General features: G+C 40.1%; 1 protein-coding gene across 3 annotated transcripts in view; it reads left to right on the forward strand.

The window, feature by feature from the left end:
- Window positions 1-18,626, forward strand: part of tns3 (tensin 3) — a 408,973-nt gene that overhangs the window by 52,719 nt on the left and 337,628 nt on the right. Inside the window, exon 1 of one of the 3 annotated variants that reach the window (XM_080209158.1) lies at window positions 17,227-17,510. The exons of the other annotated variants lie outside the window; for them this stretch is intronic. Within the exon in view, the coding sequence (XP_080065284.1) occupies window positions 17,409-17,510 (102 nt within the window). The 5' untranslated portion in view covers window positions 17,227-17,408. Of the gene's footprint in view, window positions 1-17,226; window positions 17,511-18,626 lie in introns of those variants that run through there. 3 annotated transcript variants of the gene reach the window in all.

The raw sequence follows: 18,626 nt of genomic DNA on the forward strand, positions 1-18,626 counted from the left end.
AAAATTCCAAAATGATTTAGGCACTATGTTCATCTGTTTATTTACTTAAGTATCCAGCATGCCATTACTGCACTGTAATCTGTGTATTGCACAAGCAGTGTATCTGTGCAGTACATGAGATGAGATCTGTGAAATATATTTGAAGAAATTCCAGCATTTTGGCCTGAATTTTCACCCTAAATGTGGGGAGTGGGAGTCAGCACAGAGGGGTGTGGTGAGGCTTGTCTGAAAGCACGCATTCATTATTCTGGTTGACACAGCTGCACCCATGAGAAGACATCGCTTGATTGATAGCTCCAGCTCCATGATCTCTGCAGCAATTTAACCACATTTCTTTTACACAAGGTTAAGTAGTTTTGAGGGTTTACAGTTTCTGTTTTGGATACTTCAAAGGATGTGGATGCTTGACACTTCTATTGCCTTATAGTGAAATTATTTTTCTAACACAGTGGAAAGTAATTTTTTGAAAGCATTTTTACATGTCCTACTGTTATTATAGGGTGCATTGCCTCTATGCAGTGTATCGTGGCTCAGTGAATAGGGTAGTGCCATAACTCACCAGATGGGGCATAAGAGATCATGGGAAATGAGTGGGGGCATTAGCCTGGTATGGGGGCATGAAGAGGACTTTGAACTCATCTTTTAAAAGGTACCTTCATGCAAACTGGGATCCTTATTCTTCTGTGGTGATATGAACCACTCATTTTAAAAACTTAACCCAACTCCATGAAAATCGCAGGGGAGTGGGACATGCCTGTTTCCACAATGGAGCTGGCCAAGTTAGGAGTGCCTGGTGAGGGCTTTTGATGTGAGTGAGCCACACCTTTAAAAGACACTCCAGAAAATCAGGCAGCCAAGGAATGGGGTTTTCAATCCAGAGATCAGGACTCATGCATTTTTAAAGAGCTCCTGAGGCATCCCAACTTGGTAGAAATTCAGCTCTTTCTGTCTCGAAGTGCGATTATTCTTGCACTTCTGGGAAGCAGAAGGCACAGTCTTCTCCTCCTCCTTGATAAACTAAATACAAGCAAATGCAACTTTGGTTGTGACTTTTTTGAGTTCTGATAATGGTGACCAGCAAACTGCTTTGCATTATTCTGGTTTTTCTTTTCCATCTGCAAGCAGAAGCGGATTTATGAATATAAATATGATCTCAGACTGTCTGGTCACGTTTGAAGCTTGGCTGAATGCACAAATCAAAAATTGGGCAGCAGAGTTTTCTTTCCATTAGAATAACAGCCATCTTACAACATGGCTCTTTCGTCTTTGTGAAAACCTCTGCAAATAACTGTTGGTCAAATCTGCTGAAGTACATTTTTCCCATTGAATTATCCTAAGCAGGACGAGTTTCTTCGAAGCATGTTCTGACACTCTGACTATGCTAAAGGTGTTATGTCAGTGGAAGTTGTTCAGGGGAAGAAATGTCTATTGTGTTTTTTCTGGCACATTGTCTAATAAGGACGGAAGTACATAAACACCTGGTATTTTGTTTTTAACCAAAATTAGCAGTTCTTTTGTTTGCATCACCCATGGAAACCATCCAACAGTTGATTAGGCTTAAACTTCTGATTTAAAGGCAGTAAAAATAATTAAGAAGATCTGTAACATTTTTAAAATTCATTCATGGAGTGAGTGTGTTCCTGGCTTTTATTGTTTTTATTGTCCATTGACAAATTGTCTTTAAGAAGGTGGCAATGAGCTGCCACCTTGAATTACAATCCATATTGTATAGGTACACCCATCATGCAGTTGAGAAGGCAATTTCAGGATTTTGACCCAATGACAGTGAAGGCACGACGGCAATATAGCTCCAAATTATGATAGCGTGTGGCTCGGAGGGGAACTTGCAGGTCATGGTGCACCCATCAGCCTGCTATCCTTAACCTCCTCGGTGGTGGAAGTTGCAGGTTTCGGAGGTGCTGTTCTAGGAGGTTTATAAATTGCTGCAATGTATATTGTATACGGTACACACTGCTTCCAGTATGCGCTGGCTGAGGAGGGAGAGAATGTTTAAGGTGGTGAATAGCAGGACAGTTTATTAAACTGTTCTGTCCTGGATGGTGTTGAGCTTCTTGACTGTTATTGTAGCTTCTGCTTCGAGTTTGTTAATCTGGTACTCTCTTGCAGAAACTGTAAGAAGTCTTTGTGATTTTGGTTGCTCGAACTCTTGTTATTGTTTCCTTGGTTAGCATTTTGGTCGAGCATTGAACTCTGAAGAAAGGGCCTGTTTGGTTCTTATTTCCAATTAAGGTAGCTTCCTGCAGAGCCCAAGTCTTTTCTTACTTCCCCAAATAACAAATCTGAGAATAAGAAAAAGACACATCTTCGAGGAGACTTTGTATGTGTATGATGGCTGTCTCCTACACTGCATGTCATGACCTCAACCTCTTAACTCTGAAGAAATACCAGACTGTTTAGTAATGAAATGAAAGTTATGCAAGGAGGAAATACTTGAATGTGTTCTGGTCAGTTCTTCCTTTTGCTTTCTCAGATGTCTCTCATTTGGAGCAATTACTTGCCCACATTCAGCTTGATAAACATAAGCCTCACATCCTGTTTTGAAGGGATGATGCCCTAGCCCTAGTAATTAAAATGGATGTGGGATTTATTGAAAAAATCCTGCATTGTCTTAATTGCTTGTTAACCGCCCTTTATAAAAAGATGGTTTCAACTTCCATGACATTTAAAAGCTGTACATTAAATCCCTTTTTATTCCTGATTTGCCACAACAACCCTTTGGACTTCCTGCAAGCTAGTCATTGACAACCATATTTAAATGAATTGATTAAAAATCTAGTGGGAAATATTTCAAGATTTTTTTAAAATCTAAAAGATTCAGCATTGACCTGGTGTAAGTGTTGATTTAAAGTCTGATTCTGGGTCACTTCAAGAGATCACATTTGGAAATTGATGCTTTTTAAAAAAAGAACAAGTGCCCTCTTGACCCTGGTTTAAATGAAGAGTGGTTGTCTTGTTTCAGTTAGCTTCAAATGAAATTCTTTTATCATCATAGATTTTTAAAAGAATGATTAGGTCCCAGTCAACATGCGCAGTCATGCGGAGTACTGGAATTATTACATTTATGTTGGAAAGGGCAAAAAGGAAGACTTGACCAGTGTACGTTGTCTTACGTAACTTTAATTTCATTACTCAACAGTCTAGAATTTCTTCAGTGTATAGAGGCCAGGGGTCATGGTATGCAATGCACCATTTCCATCATGGTAAACCTTGGATGTTTTTTTGAAATCTTAAGTAGAAGATGAATAAGCATACTAGACTGCTTTATTTCCTCAGAAATTGGGAGAGCAGAAAACAAGTGCTTTGCTGAAGATTAGCACGTAAATATAAGGCTGACCTTATATTTGTGCACGAACACCAACATGGCCAGAGCATTGTATTTTCTTACCAATACAGGCAGGTGTATTGGTATAACTTTGTTCACGTGGCAGTGTAAATGAAGGTTTAAAGTCAATGAATTTTAAATCTCTAATTATATGTAGCAAAGTACAGTCAAATATGGTCACTCATATTTATCTCCACTAGGAAATAATAGCACAAAAGCATTGTGATGTTCCAGATTTTCATACTTGGCCTGACAACTGCCTTCAATCCAGGTGCACTAAAAAAAAGTGCAGAGGAAATAAAGTCAAAACAGTTAGGTGTGTTTAAAGAAAGAACAAAAAGATATTTTTTTGGAAGTATTGCAAACCAATTGTGAAAGAATTCAAGAATTTATTAAGGATGCTTATACAGGATATCCCAGTCAAGCATGAAATCCCATTAGAATGGATTTATATTCAAAATATGTATAACAGACACATGAAATAAGAGGCAAAGGAAGATGCAATCTCAATCACTGATGTGAACACTAAAATCTTGATTTGTTTTTGAGTTTGACCTTGCAGTCATTTTATAACAGTGTCAGGTATTGCATTTAAGAATTTGAAGTGATTGGAACCTGTTTACCAATTTAGAAGAGGAATTTTTTTATTGTCTGTGTTGGGTAATTTGTTTTACCTTTGGGTAGAGGTAGGCTACCTCTAGTACAGTGACTACTTAATAATATTTTTCAGTGGTTCTATGAGAGTCTCTCTAAGGATCGAGAATATGCCTGCATTCAATTTCTGCTTTGCATGTAAATACTTCCAATGTGAACAAATCATCAATTTCTAAAGAGCTCCCCAAAGAGCTGATAACTTCTAATGAAATGCAAAACTGACGTAGTTTGCTTGTAAAATGGGGATTGTGCATATGGAAATTGTACATATGTTCTCTGAACATAATGATAGCATATCTAAAAACCAATATTGTAGCTCATGGAGGTTCCCCTGTTCAGGACAATGGGTAATTTCACTTTTATCTGGACACTGAGCTCCTGGATACTCAAATCCATGTGAACAAAGCTGCAGCAATTCAAAAAGACAGCTCATCACCGTCTTCTCAAAGGCAATTGAGGAGTGCAATAATTGCTGGCCTAGCCAGTGATGTCCACATCCCTAACATTAATTTGAAAAAGAAATAAGTGAAATCTTTCTGTGACAAAAACAACCATTTTGCGTGATTCCTCTATGTACGGCTCAAACTTGAACTCAACTTCATTTCCTAGTTCTGATCTGATTGACCAACCTTCTTTTTTTTTTAAAAGTCTGGTTATGGATGGTGCACGCACAGTGCCACTGGGAAGGGAGTGCCAGGATTTTGCCCTAGTGACACTGAAGGAACGATGATATAGTTCCAAGTCAGGATGATGTGTGGCTTGGAGGGGAACTTGCAGATAGTGGTGTTCCTGTGGAACTGCTGCCCTTGGCCCTTTTAGGTGTGAAAGTTGGATGTTTTGAAAGTGCTATTGAAGGAGGTTTGGTGAACTGCTGCAGTGTATCTTGTAAAGTTTACTTATTAGTCACAAGTAAGCTGACGTTGACACTGCAATGTAAGTTACTGTGAAAATCCACACTCCGGCGCCTGTTCGGATACACAGAGGGAGAATTTAGCATGGCCAATGCACCTAACCAGCGTGCTCTTTGGACTGTGGTAGGAAACTGGAGCACCCAGAAGAAACCCACAGAGACACTGGGAGAGTGTACACATGCCGCACAGACAGGGATTCAAGCTGGAAATCAAACCTAGGTCCCTCGTGCCGTGAGGCAGCAGTGTTAACCACCATGCCACCCCATAGGTGTAGGTGGTACACACTGCAGCACTTCCATGGTTGTGAGGCAAGTTCTCTTTCTCCTTCCCCATTCCTGCTTGGCCATCAGTTGTCACTCTCTGATCCTGCATTCTGCTCCTCACTCACTTTTCACTACCTGTTGCCTTGCTTTCAACACCTTCTATTAACCTTCTTTCCAACTTGCTTTGACCCGGAATCAGATCACTCCTTTCCTGCTTCCAGGTGCTCAGCAGCCACTCTTGCTCTTGACTCCCCAAAGCTCTCTGAGGCATCTTTGCCCGTCAGGAACCTGACCCAAATGAAAGTTGCTGTGCAATCAACCTCTGTTAATTCACTCTTTTGCTTGAAATAATGAATTACGCAGCTGTTCAAATGAGGCTTTTATGATTATTTCAATTTAAATTAATTGATGTGAAGCAGCTGTGAGTAGAGTAGTATACATTAGAGCCAATTCCCTGGCCTTGCCGTGCTCAGCACAGTTCATGCTGATCCTGGAAAATAGCTTGTGGGCATAAAAATCAGTTTTGCACCTCATGCCAAATGGTTTGCAGTCATCTCAGTCCTTTTCTACTGGCACAAACATGGGTCATACCAAGAAGAGCACTTGGCTAATTAGTATATTCAAAGCATTTAAATCTGCATAGGCCAATAGAGGCCGGACTCTCCCAGCTCCCAGAACTTTCCAACCTTCAGGCATGGCAAGAGACCAGCGAGGATCACTACTGGTCTTTACTCACGGAGACCGGGACTTTGGAGACCATTGAAGCCCCCGGGTGGTTGGGGACATGGCAGTGCTAGTTGGGCACTGATAGTATGCCAGATACAGTAGCAAGCAGTGGGCCTGAGCAGGGGCAATGACACGGAGACTATGCCGGAGTTGGGCGGGGGGGTGGCGGCATGTTGGGGGTTAAGAAAAGGGTGTCCATTGGCAGGGCCCCAGTGCCCTGATGCTGATACCCCATGTCTGTGAGGGGGTGGGGAAACATGGCATCAATTGGGGGAATGGGATGGGTTCTCGTTTTCTCACTGTTAAGGAAATTTAGTTTTTTTGGAAAGTCGCAGCCCAGGTGTGATGGCCATGTCAGGAGGCTGGGAGGCCATTGAAGCCCCCTGGTGGTTGGGGTCATGAAGGGGACCCATTGCGAGGGCCCCGAAGCTGTCAAGCCATGTTGGGAGGGGGTGGAGAAACATGCCACTGATGAGGGGGGGTGTTCTGCTTCTGTGGGGGAGGGTGAGAGTCTCCCAGTGCACAGGGAGATTGTGTCGTGCTTTCAAAACTGCTAAGGTGGGCTCACCTGCATGTTAGGCCCCCACCACCCCAAAACCGGCACGCAACTCACCACTCTTCCAAAAAATGACTAGTTGTGGCACAATTGTGGTTTGATCACTCTGCTTTTCTTGCCGTTATGACACTTAGTTTTTTTGGGGCTGGGGAAATCACAGCCATTGTGTTGTAATGACCTTTGTTGAGATCCGTACTGATTTTACTTTCTTTTGGAATACAGAAACCCGGATGGTTGCTGTAAGAATTAAGCTGCAAGGCTCACAGATTAAACAAAAGAATTTTACTGAATTCACAAAATTCAAAGAACATATTAGCTGTGTTCTAACTTTTAGAATGAACACATTTCCTTGTGCTCTAAATTGAATGTCATAAGACATTGGAGCAGAATTGGACCACTCAGGGTCCATTGAGTCTACTCCGCCATCAATCATAGTTGATGTTTTCCTTATCCCCATTCTCATGCCTTTTCCCCATAACCCCTGACCCCCTTATTAGTCTATCTATCTCTGTCTTAAAGACACTCAATGACCTGGCCTCCACAGCCATCTGCAGCAAAGAGTTTCATAGATTACCACTCTCTGGCTGAAGAAATTCCTCCTCGTTTTTGCTTTAAAGGATTGTCCTTTTAGCCTGAAGTTGTGCGCTTTGGCTCTAGTTTTTCCTACTTTTGGAAATTCCTCTCCATGCCTCACGGTATCCTGTAAGTTTCAATAAGAAGTCCCCTCATCCTTCTAAACTCCAATGAGTACAGACTCAGAGTCTTCGATCGTTCCTCATACTTGGGATCATTCTCGTGAACCTCCTCTGGACTCTTACCAAGGCCTGCACATTCCCCCTTAGATATGGGGCCCAAAACTTCTCACAATAGTCCAAATGGGGTCTGACTAGAGAGTCTTAAGCAGCCTCAAAAGTACATCCTGCTCATGTATTCCAGCCCTCTGACATGAATGCTAGCATTGCATTTGTCTTCCTAATTGCTGACTGAACCTGTGCGTTAACCATAAGAGAATCTTGAACAATGCCTCTGAAGTCATTTTGTGTTTCTGATTTCCTAAGCATTTTCCCATTTAGAAAATAGTCTGTGCTTCCATTCCTCCTTCCAAAGTACATAACCTCACACTTTTCCACATTGTATTCCATCTGCCACTTCTTTACTCACTCTCCTAACCTGTCCATGTCCTTTTGCAGCCCCCCTGCTTCCTCAATACTACCTGTTTCTCTACATATCTTTGTATCATCTGCAAACTTAGCAACTGTGCCTTCAGTTTCTTCCTCCAAATTGTTAATATATATTGTGAAAAGTTGTGGTCCCAGCACTGACCCCTGAGGCACACCGCTAGTCACTGGCTGCCACCCTGAAAAAAGACCCATTTATCCTCACTCTCTGCCGTCTCCCAGTCAGCCAATCCTCTATCCATGCCAGGATCTTACCCTTAACATCATGGGCGCGTAACTTATTTAACAGTCTCCTATGTGGCACCTTTTGTAACTCCACTTTCCTTTACCTGTTTAACTTGTGTTTAATTTAGTGAGATTGTGTTTTCCCAATGCTGCATGAGCCCCACTTTGTATCTTTTGAGGTAAAAACAAAAGAACAAGATGAGTTTATTGACCCAATTTCCAGAATTAAAAGATAATTGCAACCATCGTTCATATGTCATATCCATTCCCAGGGATCCCATGCACAACTAATACAGTTCACTGAATACAAGGATAGACTTGAAGATTATTTAAAATTCATGAAGAAAAAAAATCAAAAAACATAGTTAGCAATCCTTTAGCTTGTCTTGATGTGATGATTCCATGTTGTTGCTGTTCTATTCAGTTGTCTTTCTGGGTGTAGTTTTCTGGAGTAGATTTCTATGTTTTATCCCCAAAAGGTCCTGGTTTACAGTAGATTTTTCATCTCGGGATGATTACTTTGTAAATCTATGTGCTATTTCAGAGGGCGAGAGAGCTGTTTGCAGCCTTTCAGCATAACCTTCTGGCCTCTGCTCTCTGACTTGATAAACATTTCTAAAGAGCCTTGCTGGCAATATATTCCAGAGGAATTTGATCATCGTGTCTGTTTCGTAGAGCAGATAATTACATTTTGTCTTATCTGAGAAACTTTTGAAGGGTAACAGTGTAAAAGCCAACAGAAGATGGCAGGGGTGGGGAGAATGGAAAATGTCAATGTTCCGTTAGTGAAAATTAGCTTGGAGTTTTGTTCTCCTGAGTTTGATGGCGGCTTGAGTTTCCTGCTGATCTACTTTGGGATCACATTTGCATAGAGTCATAGAGTGATGTTTACAGGATGGAAACAGACCCTTTGGCCCAACTTGTCCATGCAGCCCTTATTTTTAAAAAAAAATCCTTAAATTAATCCCAGTTGCCCGTATTTGGCCCACATCCCTCTATACCCATTGTTCCCATATAACTATGTAAATGCTTTCTAAAAGATAGAATTGTACCCTCCGCTAATACTACCTCTGGCAGCTTGTTCCAGACACTCACCATCCTCTGTGTGAAAAAATTGCCCCTCTGGACACTTTTGTATCTCGCCCCTCTCATCTTAAACCTATGCCCTTTAGTTTTAGACTCCCCTACCTCTGGGAAAAAATATTGACTATCTACCTTGTCTATGCTCCTTATTATTTTATAGACCTCTATAAGGTCACTGCTCTGCTTCCTACACTCCAGAGAAAAAAGTCCCAATCTAGTCAGCCTCTCCATATAACTCAATCTATGAAGTCCCAGTTTCTAGTTTAATAATATCCTTTCTATAATAGGGTGACCAGAACTGTACACAGTATTCTAAGCGTGGCCTCACCAATGTCTTGTACAACTTCAACAAGATGTCCCAAATCCTGTATTCAGTGTTCTGACCGATGAAACCAAGCATGCCGAATGCCCTCTTCACCACTCTGTCCACCTGTGACTCCACTTTTAAGGAGCTATGAACATGTACCCCTAGATTCTTTGTTGTGTAACTCTTCCCAATGCCCTCCCATTAACTGAGTAAGTCCTACCCTAGTTCAGTCTACCAAAATGCATTACCTCACATTTGTCTAAATTAAACTCCAGCTGCCATTCATCAGCCCACAGGCCCAATTGATCAAGATCCCGTTGCAATTGAAGATAACCTTCCTCACTGTCCACCATGCCACCAATCTTGGTGTCATCTGCAAACTTATTAACCACGTCCCCTATGTTCTCATCCAAGTCATTAACATAAATGACAAATAACAGTGGGCCCAGCACTGATCCCTGAGGCACATTGCTGGTCACAGGCCTCCAGTTTGAAAAACAACTCTCTACAACCACCCAAAGCCAATTTTGTATCCATTTGGATACCTCGCCCTGGATCCCATGAGATTTAACTTTATGCAACAACCTGCCATGCGGTACCTTGTCAAAAGCCTTGCTAAAGTCCATGTAGACAATATCAACTGCACTGCCCTCATGTATCTTCTTGGTTACCCCTTCAAAAAACTCAATTAAATTTGTGAGACTTGATTTTCCACTCACAAAGCCATGCTGACTGTCCCTAATCAGTCCTTGCATCTCTAAATGCCTGCAGATCCTGTCTCTCAAAATACCTTCCAACAATTTACCCACCACAGATATGAGGCTCACTGGCCTGTAGTTCCCAGGCTTTTCCTTGCAGCCCTTTTCAAACACATTATGTTTGATGCATGATAGATGCATTCATTTACATCTCATCAATGCTCACTAAAAGGAATTGACATGCCCTATTCAAATTAAGTGCCTGCAAGCATGTGATATGAACAGTTTGTTTCTCAAATGTATATGCAGGTTGTGCACCTGATGAGCTTCAGATCATCCTGGGATATGCGGATTGTATTTTAAGGGAAATGCCGAGAGATTTTGGGTACAGGTATCACAGTTTATGACAAGACAGGACAGAAGGGGCAAGCATACAGGGTGTCTTAGAGGGTGAGGTCATAGGGAGAGTACTCAGGAAACTGGTGGCAGGAGAGAATGACAACAGTTAGAGGATAGAGTGTAAGATGAAACGATTCAGTGACAGGTCCAGGGTGAGAATCTTGTTTGTGGGCCATGGAGCAAGACAAAACGTGGCTCAGATATTGGGTGAGGGCAGTGTTAGGCTTGACATGGGTACATTAACAGATGTTGGCTTTGAGGAAAAACATGTGGAGGTGAACTTCAGAGCACGACCTCTCTCCTCCATCTTGACCCCCTTTTTAAATCCAATTTTTTTGTTCCAATGCCCCCCTCCTTCCCCCCATACACACAGGGACATCTATCATTCTTTTGCTTTCACAGAATGCTGAAATTTGTTCTTCAATTAAGACATTCTGTTATTATAACTTCATGCCACTGTCAGCATCTTCTCTAATCATTAATTTTATCATTAACATTTCCTTTGTCTTGTGCTCATGATGTATTTTGTCAAAACTCTCTTAGCTCCTGATGTTCTATTTTGCTTCACCTGTTCCACCCCTCCAACAGTATCAGATCCCTCGCATTTCTCCCTCTGGCGCTTTGCAGAAGAGTCATACAGATTCAAAACTTTAGCATCTGTGGGGAGTAAAACAGAGTTGGCAACTGGCTGAATTTTGCCAGACATTTCTGCTTTATTAAGGAAAACTAGGTTAATGGTCATGTTGTTTCTGCAGAGTGAAGTTCAAGTATCTCAGAAATCTGTTTGATGAAAAAGCACTACTTCAGTGCACCAACATGAATTTGTATGTTTTCAGTGAAACTGAGTTTGTGTCATGTTTATGGATCAGAGATTTCAGTTTGGATTTTTACTAATCCTTTGAGCCTGTTAAATTCAAACTTGGGTCCAAGAGGTGAAAAGAACTGTCCTGTAGCCCATACAACTGACCAGTTATATTTATTTTTGAGTATATATGCTTACATGTATTTTAATTCTGAACCTTTGCACATGAATTGCAGCAAGCAATTAAAATTCAGTTCAAGCTTGACTGAGCTTAATTAGTCCAACTCTTGCAATTGGCAGAATGTGTTTGCGACTGGCACAATGGCCAGAACTCTACCACCTCGCCCGCCACAAAATCTAAACGGATGAGGGTCCGACAACGGAAATTTCCGTTGACCTTGGGCAGGAATTTCTGGCCTTGCTCGAGCAAGGCTGTAAATCCTGCCCAAGGTGCCTTTTGACAAATTAACTCCAGTTTGTCAGTGTAGGCAGAAAACAACTTTTTCTCAGAATCACAATCGCAGGTTTGCAAAAGGCACATACTTTTTTGTCTGGTTTTAACAGAAACATTTATTATATAAACAAATGGATTGGCAATGTAATATACACCTTCAGAAAATATTTAAATGTTAAACTCTTTGCTGTGGTTGAGTGTTAACATTCGTATCCCAGTGGGTAACAAACACCAGTGACTTGAGTTTTCACAGATGTGGAAACAGAAGCAGCAGTGTGCAATGTGTGAATAAATTGTTATAAATCGAGACTAAAGGTTTCATGCTCAACTAAATCACTGTTTTTTTTTCATTTTATGATCCAAAGGAACAGTTGGGTTTCATATGATGACAAAAACCAGAAAAATACGGCACGTGAAGATTATTTTTGTAGCAACACCAATGTTTTTTCACAGAAGAGCCCTGTGCTAAGAGGTGCAGGATGGTTTTTGTTGAATGTCTGGGTGGAATTTGGTCAATGGCATACCGTTTATGGTGGTGGAACCGAAAGTGTGCGCCATGCCCGGTCTCTTGCCTTTTCTCATTTCCTACGTTATTGCAATTAAAATACAAAGTACTGGTCTCGTGCATGGGAGACTCGTGTGAATCTGTGACTGGGGAAGCTTTTCATGGTGAAACCCATTGTTAGCCACAGCTATAGCTGGCTGTAAAAGACCTTCCCGTTCAATCAAGGAGGCTCTGAGTCACAGTTAAAACTTCTGTGCCCACTTCCATTGGGGGCATAAGACTTATTGAGGGCACAGGTGTTTTCTCAAATATAATTTTACTTGTAAAGATTTACAGAGTATAGCTCTTAAATATATTAAAGGTGAAAAAAAGCACAATTTCAGTACACTAACTTGCATTTATTCATTTTCAGTGAAGTTAAGTTTGTATTGTGTTCAGAGATTAGAGATAGCCCAAACTTGTTTCATTTTAGATCTTAACTAATCCATTGAGTACCTCGAAATGGACATGCATTTGGAAAAACTGGAACCCCTCTCTTTCGGCCTTTCTTTCTTTTTCTTACCTTTGCTGAAGTCTCTACATCTGCTGTTACCAGGCCCTTACCACTTCACTCCGCTATGACTTGATCTCTCTCTCTTTTATCTGTTGGATCCATTTTACCGTCAACCACATTCCACCCAATCTGCCATTCTATTGCTGCCATAGAATTAAACAAGATATATCATTGATCTCCAATACAACTGCACAAAGCCAAACAAACGTGAACCAGGTGTGACAAGATTCCTGAGGACTTGAATAGCATTTCAATTTTAGCCACAGATAGAATTTATTAGCAGGAGAAATTTATACCAAGAGTTTCACGTCATGATGTTTGACTGTATTTATCTTGAGAGTAGGACTTTATTTTTAAAAAAGGTCAGCACCAATAAGTATTCCTGGAATGTATGTTTATTATAAATATGTGCCCATCACGGGACCGGTGTGAGCCTAAGATGTAGCAAACATGCTGCTGACTCTGCAGCTTATCTCTGTATCTCAACCTGCTGTCGGGAAATTGATACGTTGCGTCCTGTGTAATTTAGTCACTCGTGCACTACGATTCCCACTCTAGCTGGTTCTGTAAAATCCCCCTTTCCTCTGTCTTTTGTTTGTCCAGCTGATTAAAACTTTGGAATTATGTTTATCAGGAGAAGCATATTAAGCAAGAAACTGTTAGAAAAAAACTTTTTTTTAGGTGATAAAGTTAAGCCCTTTGAAAACAACATTTGAGTTGTTATTTGGATCCAGAGGTTGTCCCTTTTCATTGTTACCTCTTCCATATGTTCATTATTTGCAACCATGCTATTTGGATGCTGAACATCATTCTTACCTATAGTGATGTGACACTATATTGGAAATGTTCCCCATTCCTTCTAGTTGTTGGCTGAAATCAGTAAGACTGCTCCATTCAGTTGATATATGATAACGACACTGAAAGATTACAGTGAATTACAGTATTGAAAGGTAACACTGTTGTGTCTAGTCAAAGTTTGAGGGCTGACATCTAATGAGTAATGCATCAATTCAAGTGGAGCATTACTATAAATTTCTAGAGAATGGCAAGTTTAACAACTATTGTGAAGGAAACCTGCCCAGAAGTATTTTAGTTTGGATTTGAATAGTTTTACATTTTAACCACAAACAGAATTGTTTCCTGGAGAGATTTGTGCTCAAGAGTTTCATGTAATGAGGGGCGACTGTAAATGTCACAAGTCTTCTGTTATTATGAGTTCCTGTGTGTCAACACTTTTCATTGTGAAGTTTAAGAGGATAATATTCCAGATACGCATTCCACCATTTCACTTTCAAACTGTTAACTTGCAGCATTTGCAAAAGATCTGCAGTGCTGAAGACATAGCAGTGAATAGAACTTTCTAGCTGAAATAAAACAGTTGGATGCCTAAATGTGTAGGTGCCTTCACTGAGTGAACATAAGTCCAGGTGAGTGAACTTGAATATGACAGGGTTGGATGATGGGGGAAATAGTTGAGCTTGGTTGGCTACTGCACCTCCAGAGTAGGAGGAAAATTTACAGGTCGCCAGGAGCATCAGGGACTTTGACATATTCAAGTGATGTATGAGCACAGCCATTTAAGCGATTCGTAAAGTGGTTCCTATGTGCGATGATCTACTCAAGGAGATTTGGAGCTATGTGGGACCCTTTTACGTCCTCAGGATATTCATTCCAAAGCACCAAACAGATGCTTCAAAGGAAGTCATTGTTTTGTTAGTTGACTACATGTGCACAGTTAGGCCTTGTCAAAGTAACATGGAAGAGAACAAGTGATATCCAGCACAGGTTATGGGGAGTCATACAGAAACGAAATGAGTTGCTGGTAATCTAAAATAAAAATTGTCAGTTCTCAGCAGATCTGGCAACATTTGTGAAGAGAGAAGCAAATTTAGCAATTCAGATTGATGATCTTTCAGTTCTGATGAACTCGCATGGCGATGTTCTCTAAACATTATAGCATTGAACAAACCAATGAAGGTACCTTGTGGTTGAAGTAGAATAAATAGATGACTGATGTGTGCATGGCTTCACTGACCAGAGGTATATATCAACTCTGGATAATCATTTGGTGGATTGAGTATATGAAATCCAACTTTTGAACCCCTAGATTATTGTAAGTAATTCAGCGACTGCTCCTGTCATTTCATTCACAGTAAAGAACACCTCTCGTCACCTCTTTTCATTATCCATGTTCCCTAGTCCCTTTGCCATCCTACTTCCTTCTCGAAAACAATTTTCCCAAATCTCTTGTATGTGTATTTTCAAATTTTCAACAGTTTACCCTTGTTGCTAATTGGGAAGGGTGTAGTAAGACCCTTGTTTGTCTCCATAAGGTCACAAAGTACTGCTACATTGGAGCTTAATGAAGTCTCCACGTTTTAAAACAAACCTGCTAACTAGAAGTTTTGAAAGCCAATATGAATACGTTGACACGTAACAACACTGTCAGTCTGAATCCCAAGACTACTTCAACAAAGGATGCATGGTTTGGAATAGTTTGTGGCATATTTTTTTAAACAGGACTTCTCAGAAATCTTGTCTATATGAAGTGAGGTCTTTAAAAAATGTCACTAAGGACATGAGGCACTTGAGTCTGTATTTGCTCCCTCAATATTTCCATAAACAGCATCAGTTTGATGAAATAATTGTGCCTGTGCTTTTATTTAGCCAGTATTCTATAAATTCAAAAATGATATACTTTTGCATTTCGTTTTAATTTTTAGAGACTTGTCTGTCACAAATTTTCGTGTGTCTTATTTTTTCCAAGTGATAGACTGGTGAGAGGATTCAGATTTCCTTCTTCCTCTTTGTCACAGAAGAAGGGGTTAACATGGCCATTCTAATTTTAGTGAATTTTGTGTTGTTAGTTAAAATTGTTGTAATTAGTTGAAATTATACGTTTGGCAGTGATTGTGATTATCCCAATTGCCAGTCTGTGAAATCTGTCTGTCCATGTGCGAACATTCGTTCTCCAGAAGCACTGATGTAGACATCAACTCCAAAAGAATAATCAACACTTCCAATTCCTAACTTTCAATTGCAACCCCTGTAACGAGTTACCTGATAGGTGCAGTGTGATTCCTTTGAAGAGGATTGCATTGATTTGATTCTTTAATAAACCTGATGCCGTGGTGATTTTCCGACCTGTTTTATTTAATGGCTTCGTGTGAAAAATGAACTTGTCTTACAGCTGGAATGATGGGACATTTTGTTTAAGCTGAGCATCATTAGCCAGTGTAATTGCATACTGTGCTACTGATCTAGGTTGCCTGTTTCAGTCATGAAGTCTTGTGGAGATACCTTGGTCAAGATTAGAAGCTTCTACTCAGGACTGCCTGATATTTAGGCCTGTTTAGCATTGATTCACCTTGATGCTGCCATTCAGTGCACCATATGGGAGCAGTTTCACGTCTTTAAGGATTTGCAGTTCAGTTATTTTAATTAAACAGAAGCAAACTTTATGTGGGTTTGGCCTACATCGCAGAGCATAGTGTGCCATTGTTCCAGCTCTAAGTTCCCTCTTGAATTCCTCTACCCTGCAGTGGAATTTTATACTATTTGTTCCATGGCTGTTGGAGAATACTCCAGCATGTAACAAGAAGTTTTTTGAAGAACCAAATATTTCAAGAAAGAGTTGCAAGTTAAGATGTGATGATTTTGTTTGCCAGATTTTGTGCTTTTAGGGGAAAGTAAATCAGTTTGACTATAGTGTTGCCTCAATTTAATTGGAAAAATAGGGAACTTTGTTTTTAGAGACACAAAACTCATTTTCTTGTTCCATGCTATTTATGCACAGTATTTAAACAAAATGATGGGAAACAGTGAAATACAAACATAATTAGTGACCATAGGGGTTTGCTTATTGATTCGCTTTTTTAAAATCCCATTTTAATACAGTGTTATTTGAATCCACAGAGCACAGATGGGGCTCATTTCCTGATACTTGAGCTGTTCTTAACTTCAGCCAGAGCTGAAGGTCTGGATTTCATTAAAAAGACCCCCTGAAGGCATCTTTTCAAATTCCAAAAGTAATGTTTTTGCTTATAAGGGTAAATGCAGCAATTCTTGTGAATAAAAGGCATAACATGAAAGAAGTAGTTATATGTGACATTAGCCATCATTAAGTATATGCAGTATTTATGCAGGTAATGTACATCATCCGGCTGCATTATTTGGATGTCTTTAGTAAAACAAAATCACTTTGATCTGATATGAAGCTTTTTGGAATGTCTCTTTGCTCAGTTTAATTGTTGATTTATGGTTGTTCTAAGGAGTATATTTGTTTCTAAAATAATTACCCCGTATGTCTTTAAATGCATGTCGTCATTTTTTTCTGTGTAGGTCATTTTTGAGGAGCGTAATATTTCTTGGCTGATTGGATGAATTACATTGAGAAGCTTCCAACTTTTTTAAAAACAACGTTTCTAACTGTAGTACCCAGCTCCAGGAACCCTCCCACTAGAGTAGGAAGGCTTCATTTCCTTAGTGGAGTCAAAGGCACACGACATATCCCTTGCTTTTTCCACTGTTTTCGATAATCCAGTCAGTTTATGTTGATTGGAGCCTGACATCGTATAAATCGTACTGTATCTGTTTGCCGTTACCTGTTATGGTTATAGGGTGAAGGTTGAATACAGCCAGTTGTCAGAAGATTTAGCTTATTGTTTAAAAGCATTGTCGATTAAACCTGAAAAGTTGTGCAAGAAAGTGTCAAGAAGAGCTCATTAAGCAAAGAGAACTCCGCGATTCTCATGGGTTGCACAGTGAGCTTGGCTTGCCTTGAGGATGAGATTTGTCAAGTGCCGCTGGATCATCAGAGCCAAGTACGGGGCGAGAAACGTCTTATGGAAAAGGTAGTCTGAGTTAAGAGACTTTTAACATATAACCTTCTGCTTGGATCCATCATGTCAGTTTGCTGGAAATAAGATCCTAATGTTTTCAGATGTTCTGAGCTGGTTTTTATGTTGCTCACTGAGGAATCATTTTCTTGTTGATTTGACTACATTAAAATATAAAATAGCTAATTGAAAGGGATTTGCTAGCCTAATGCAGTGGACAGTATTCTGCGATTGTCTTAAACAAAGGTGCAGAGTTCAAATTATTTGTAACTCTTTTCCCGCGTCTTTCTGTAAGTGTTTCTAATTCCTTTCTAGCGCATGATTACATTAGGTTATAAATCCATTTTGTTACTTGGCCTGTGTGTTCAAATTCATAACATCGGTTTCAAAAGCTGTTTTGCAAGAAGTGGCAGGTAGTCGCAAAATGCGTATAAAAGGTTTGAAAATGTTGTGCAGATGTAAAGTAACTGGGGCATGTGAAAGAAAAAGCTATTTTAGTTACAACTCATGAGCTTTTAATGTGCATGTCCCAGTCTTCTATCAGAATATTCTGAGAGAGAATAATTCTTCTTAAACATAATCCATTTTAATACAAAGACAATAACTAACATTTTTCATTTAATTCTTTTCAAAAACTTCTTCAGTTAATTTTGTTGAGTTCATCACAACATGTTTGAATTGTTTTAGCTCAACAATTTGAGGTTCAGTTTTTAAAATATATACTACTTTTTGCCAGAGACAGCAAGCAGCAAATCATATGCTACAGACAGGAAATGCTATAATTTAAACTAATTTCTCCTCCCACCAACCGTCCGTAAGCAGAAACCGTCCCACCTTTGTAAGCAGGTGGAGTATTTCCCAACCCTTTGGGTGTGATCCAATTTCAACAGCACACTCAAGATAGGTTGAACTCAAAGGGTTAGTTTATTTGCACACACTGAAAAGAGGGAGGAAGGTTGCAATGTTGTCACCTTTGTATTCAGACTGTAATAAGGTCGAAAAAGGAAAACATTTTAATGCAGAGACCACAGAGAAGATAAATATTGTTTCAGGTGGGTTCTAGAGCCCAGAATCAAAATGCAATGAGGTATTCATTCCTTCACAAAGGTCATTGAGCTGAAAACTGGCGTT

Source organism: Carcharhinus amblyrhynchos, chromosome 2 (genome assembly GCF_965287045.1).
Source record: "Carcharhinus amblyrhynchos chromosome 2, sCarAmb.v2.hapA, whole genome shotgun sequence".
NCBI lineage: Eukaryota > Metazoa > Chordata > Chondrichthyes > Carcharhiniformes > Carcharhinidae > Carcharhinus > Carcharhinus amblyrhynchos.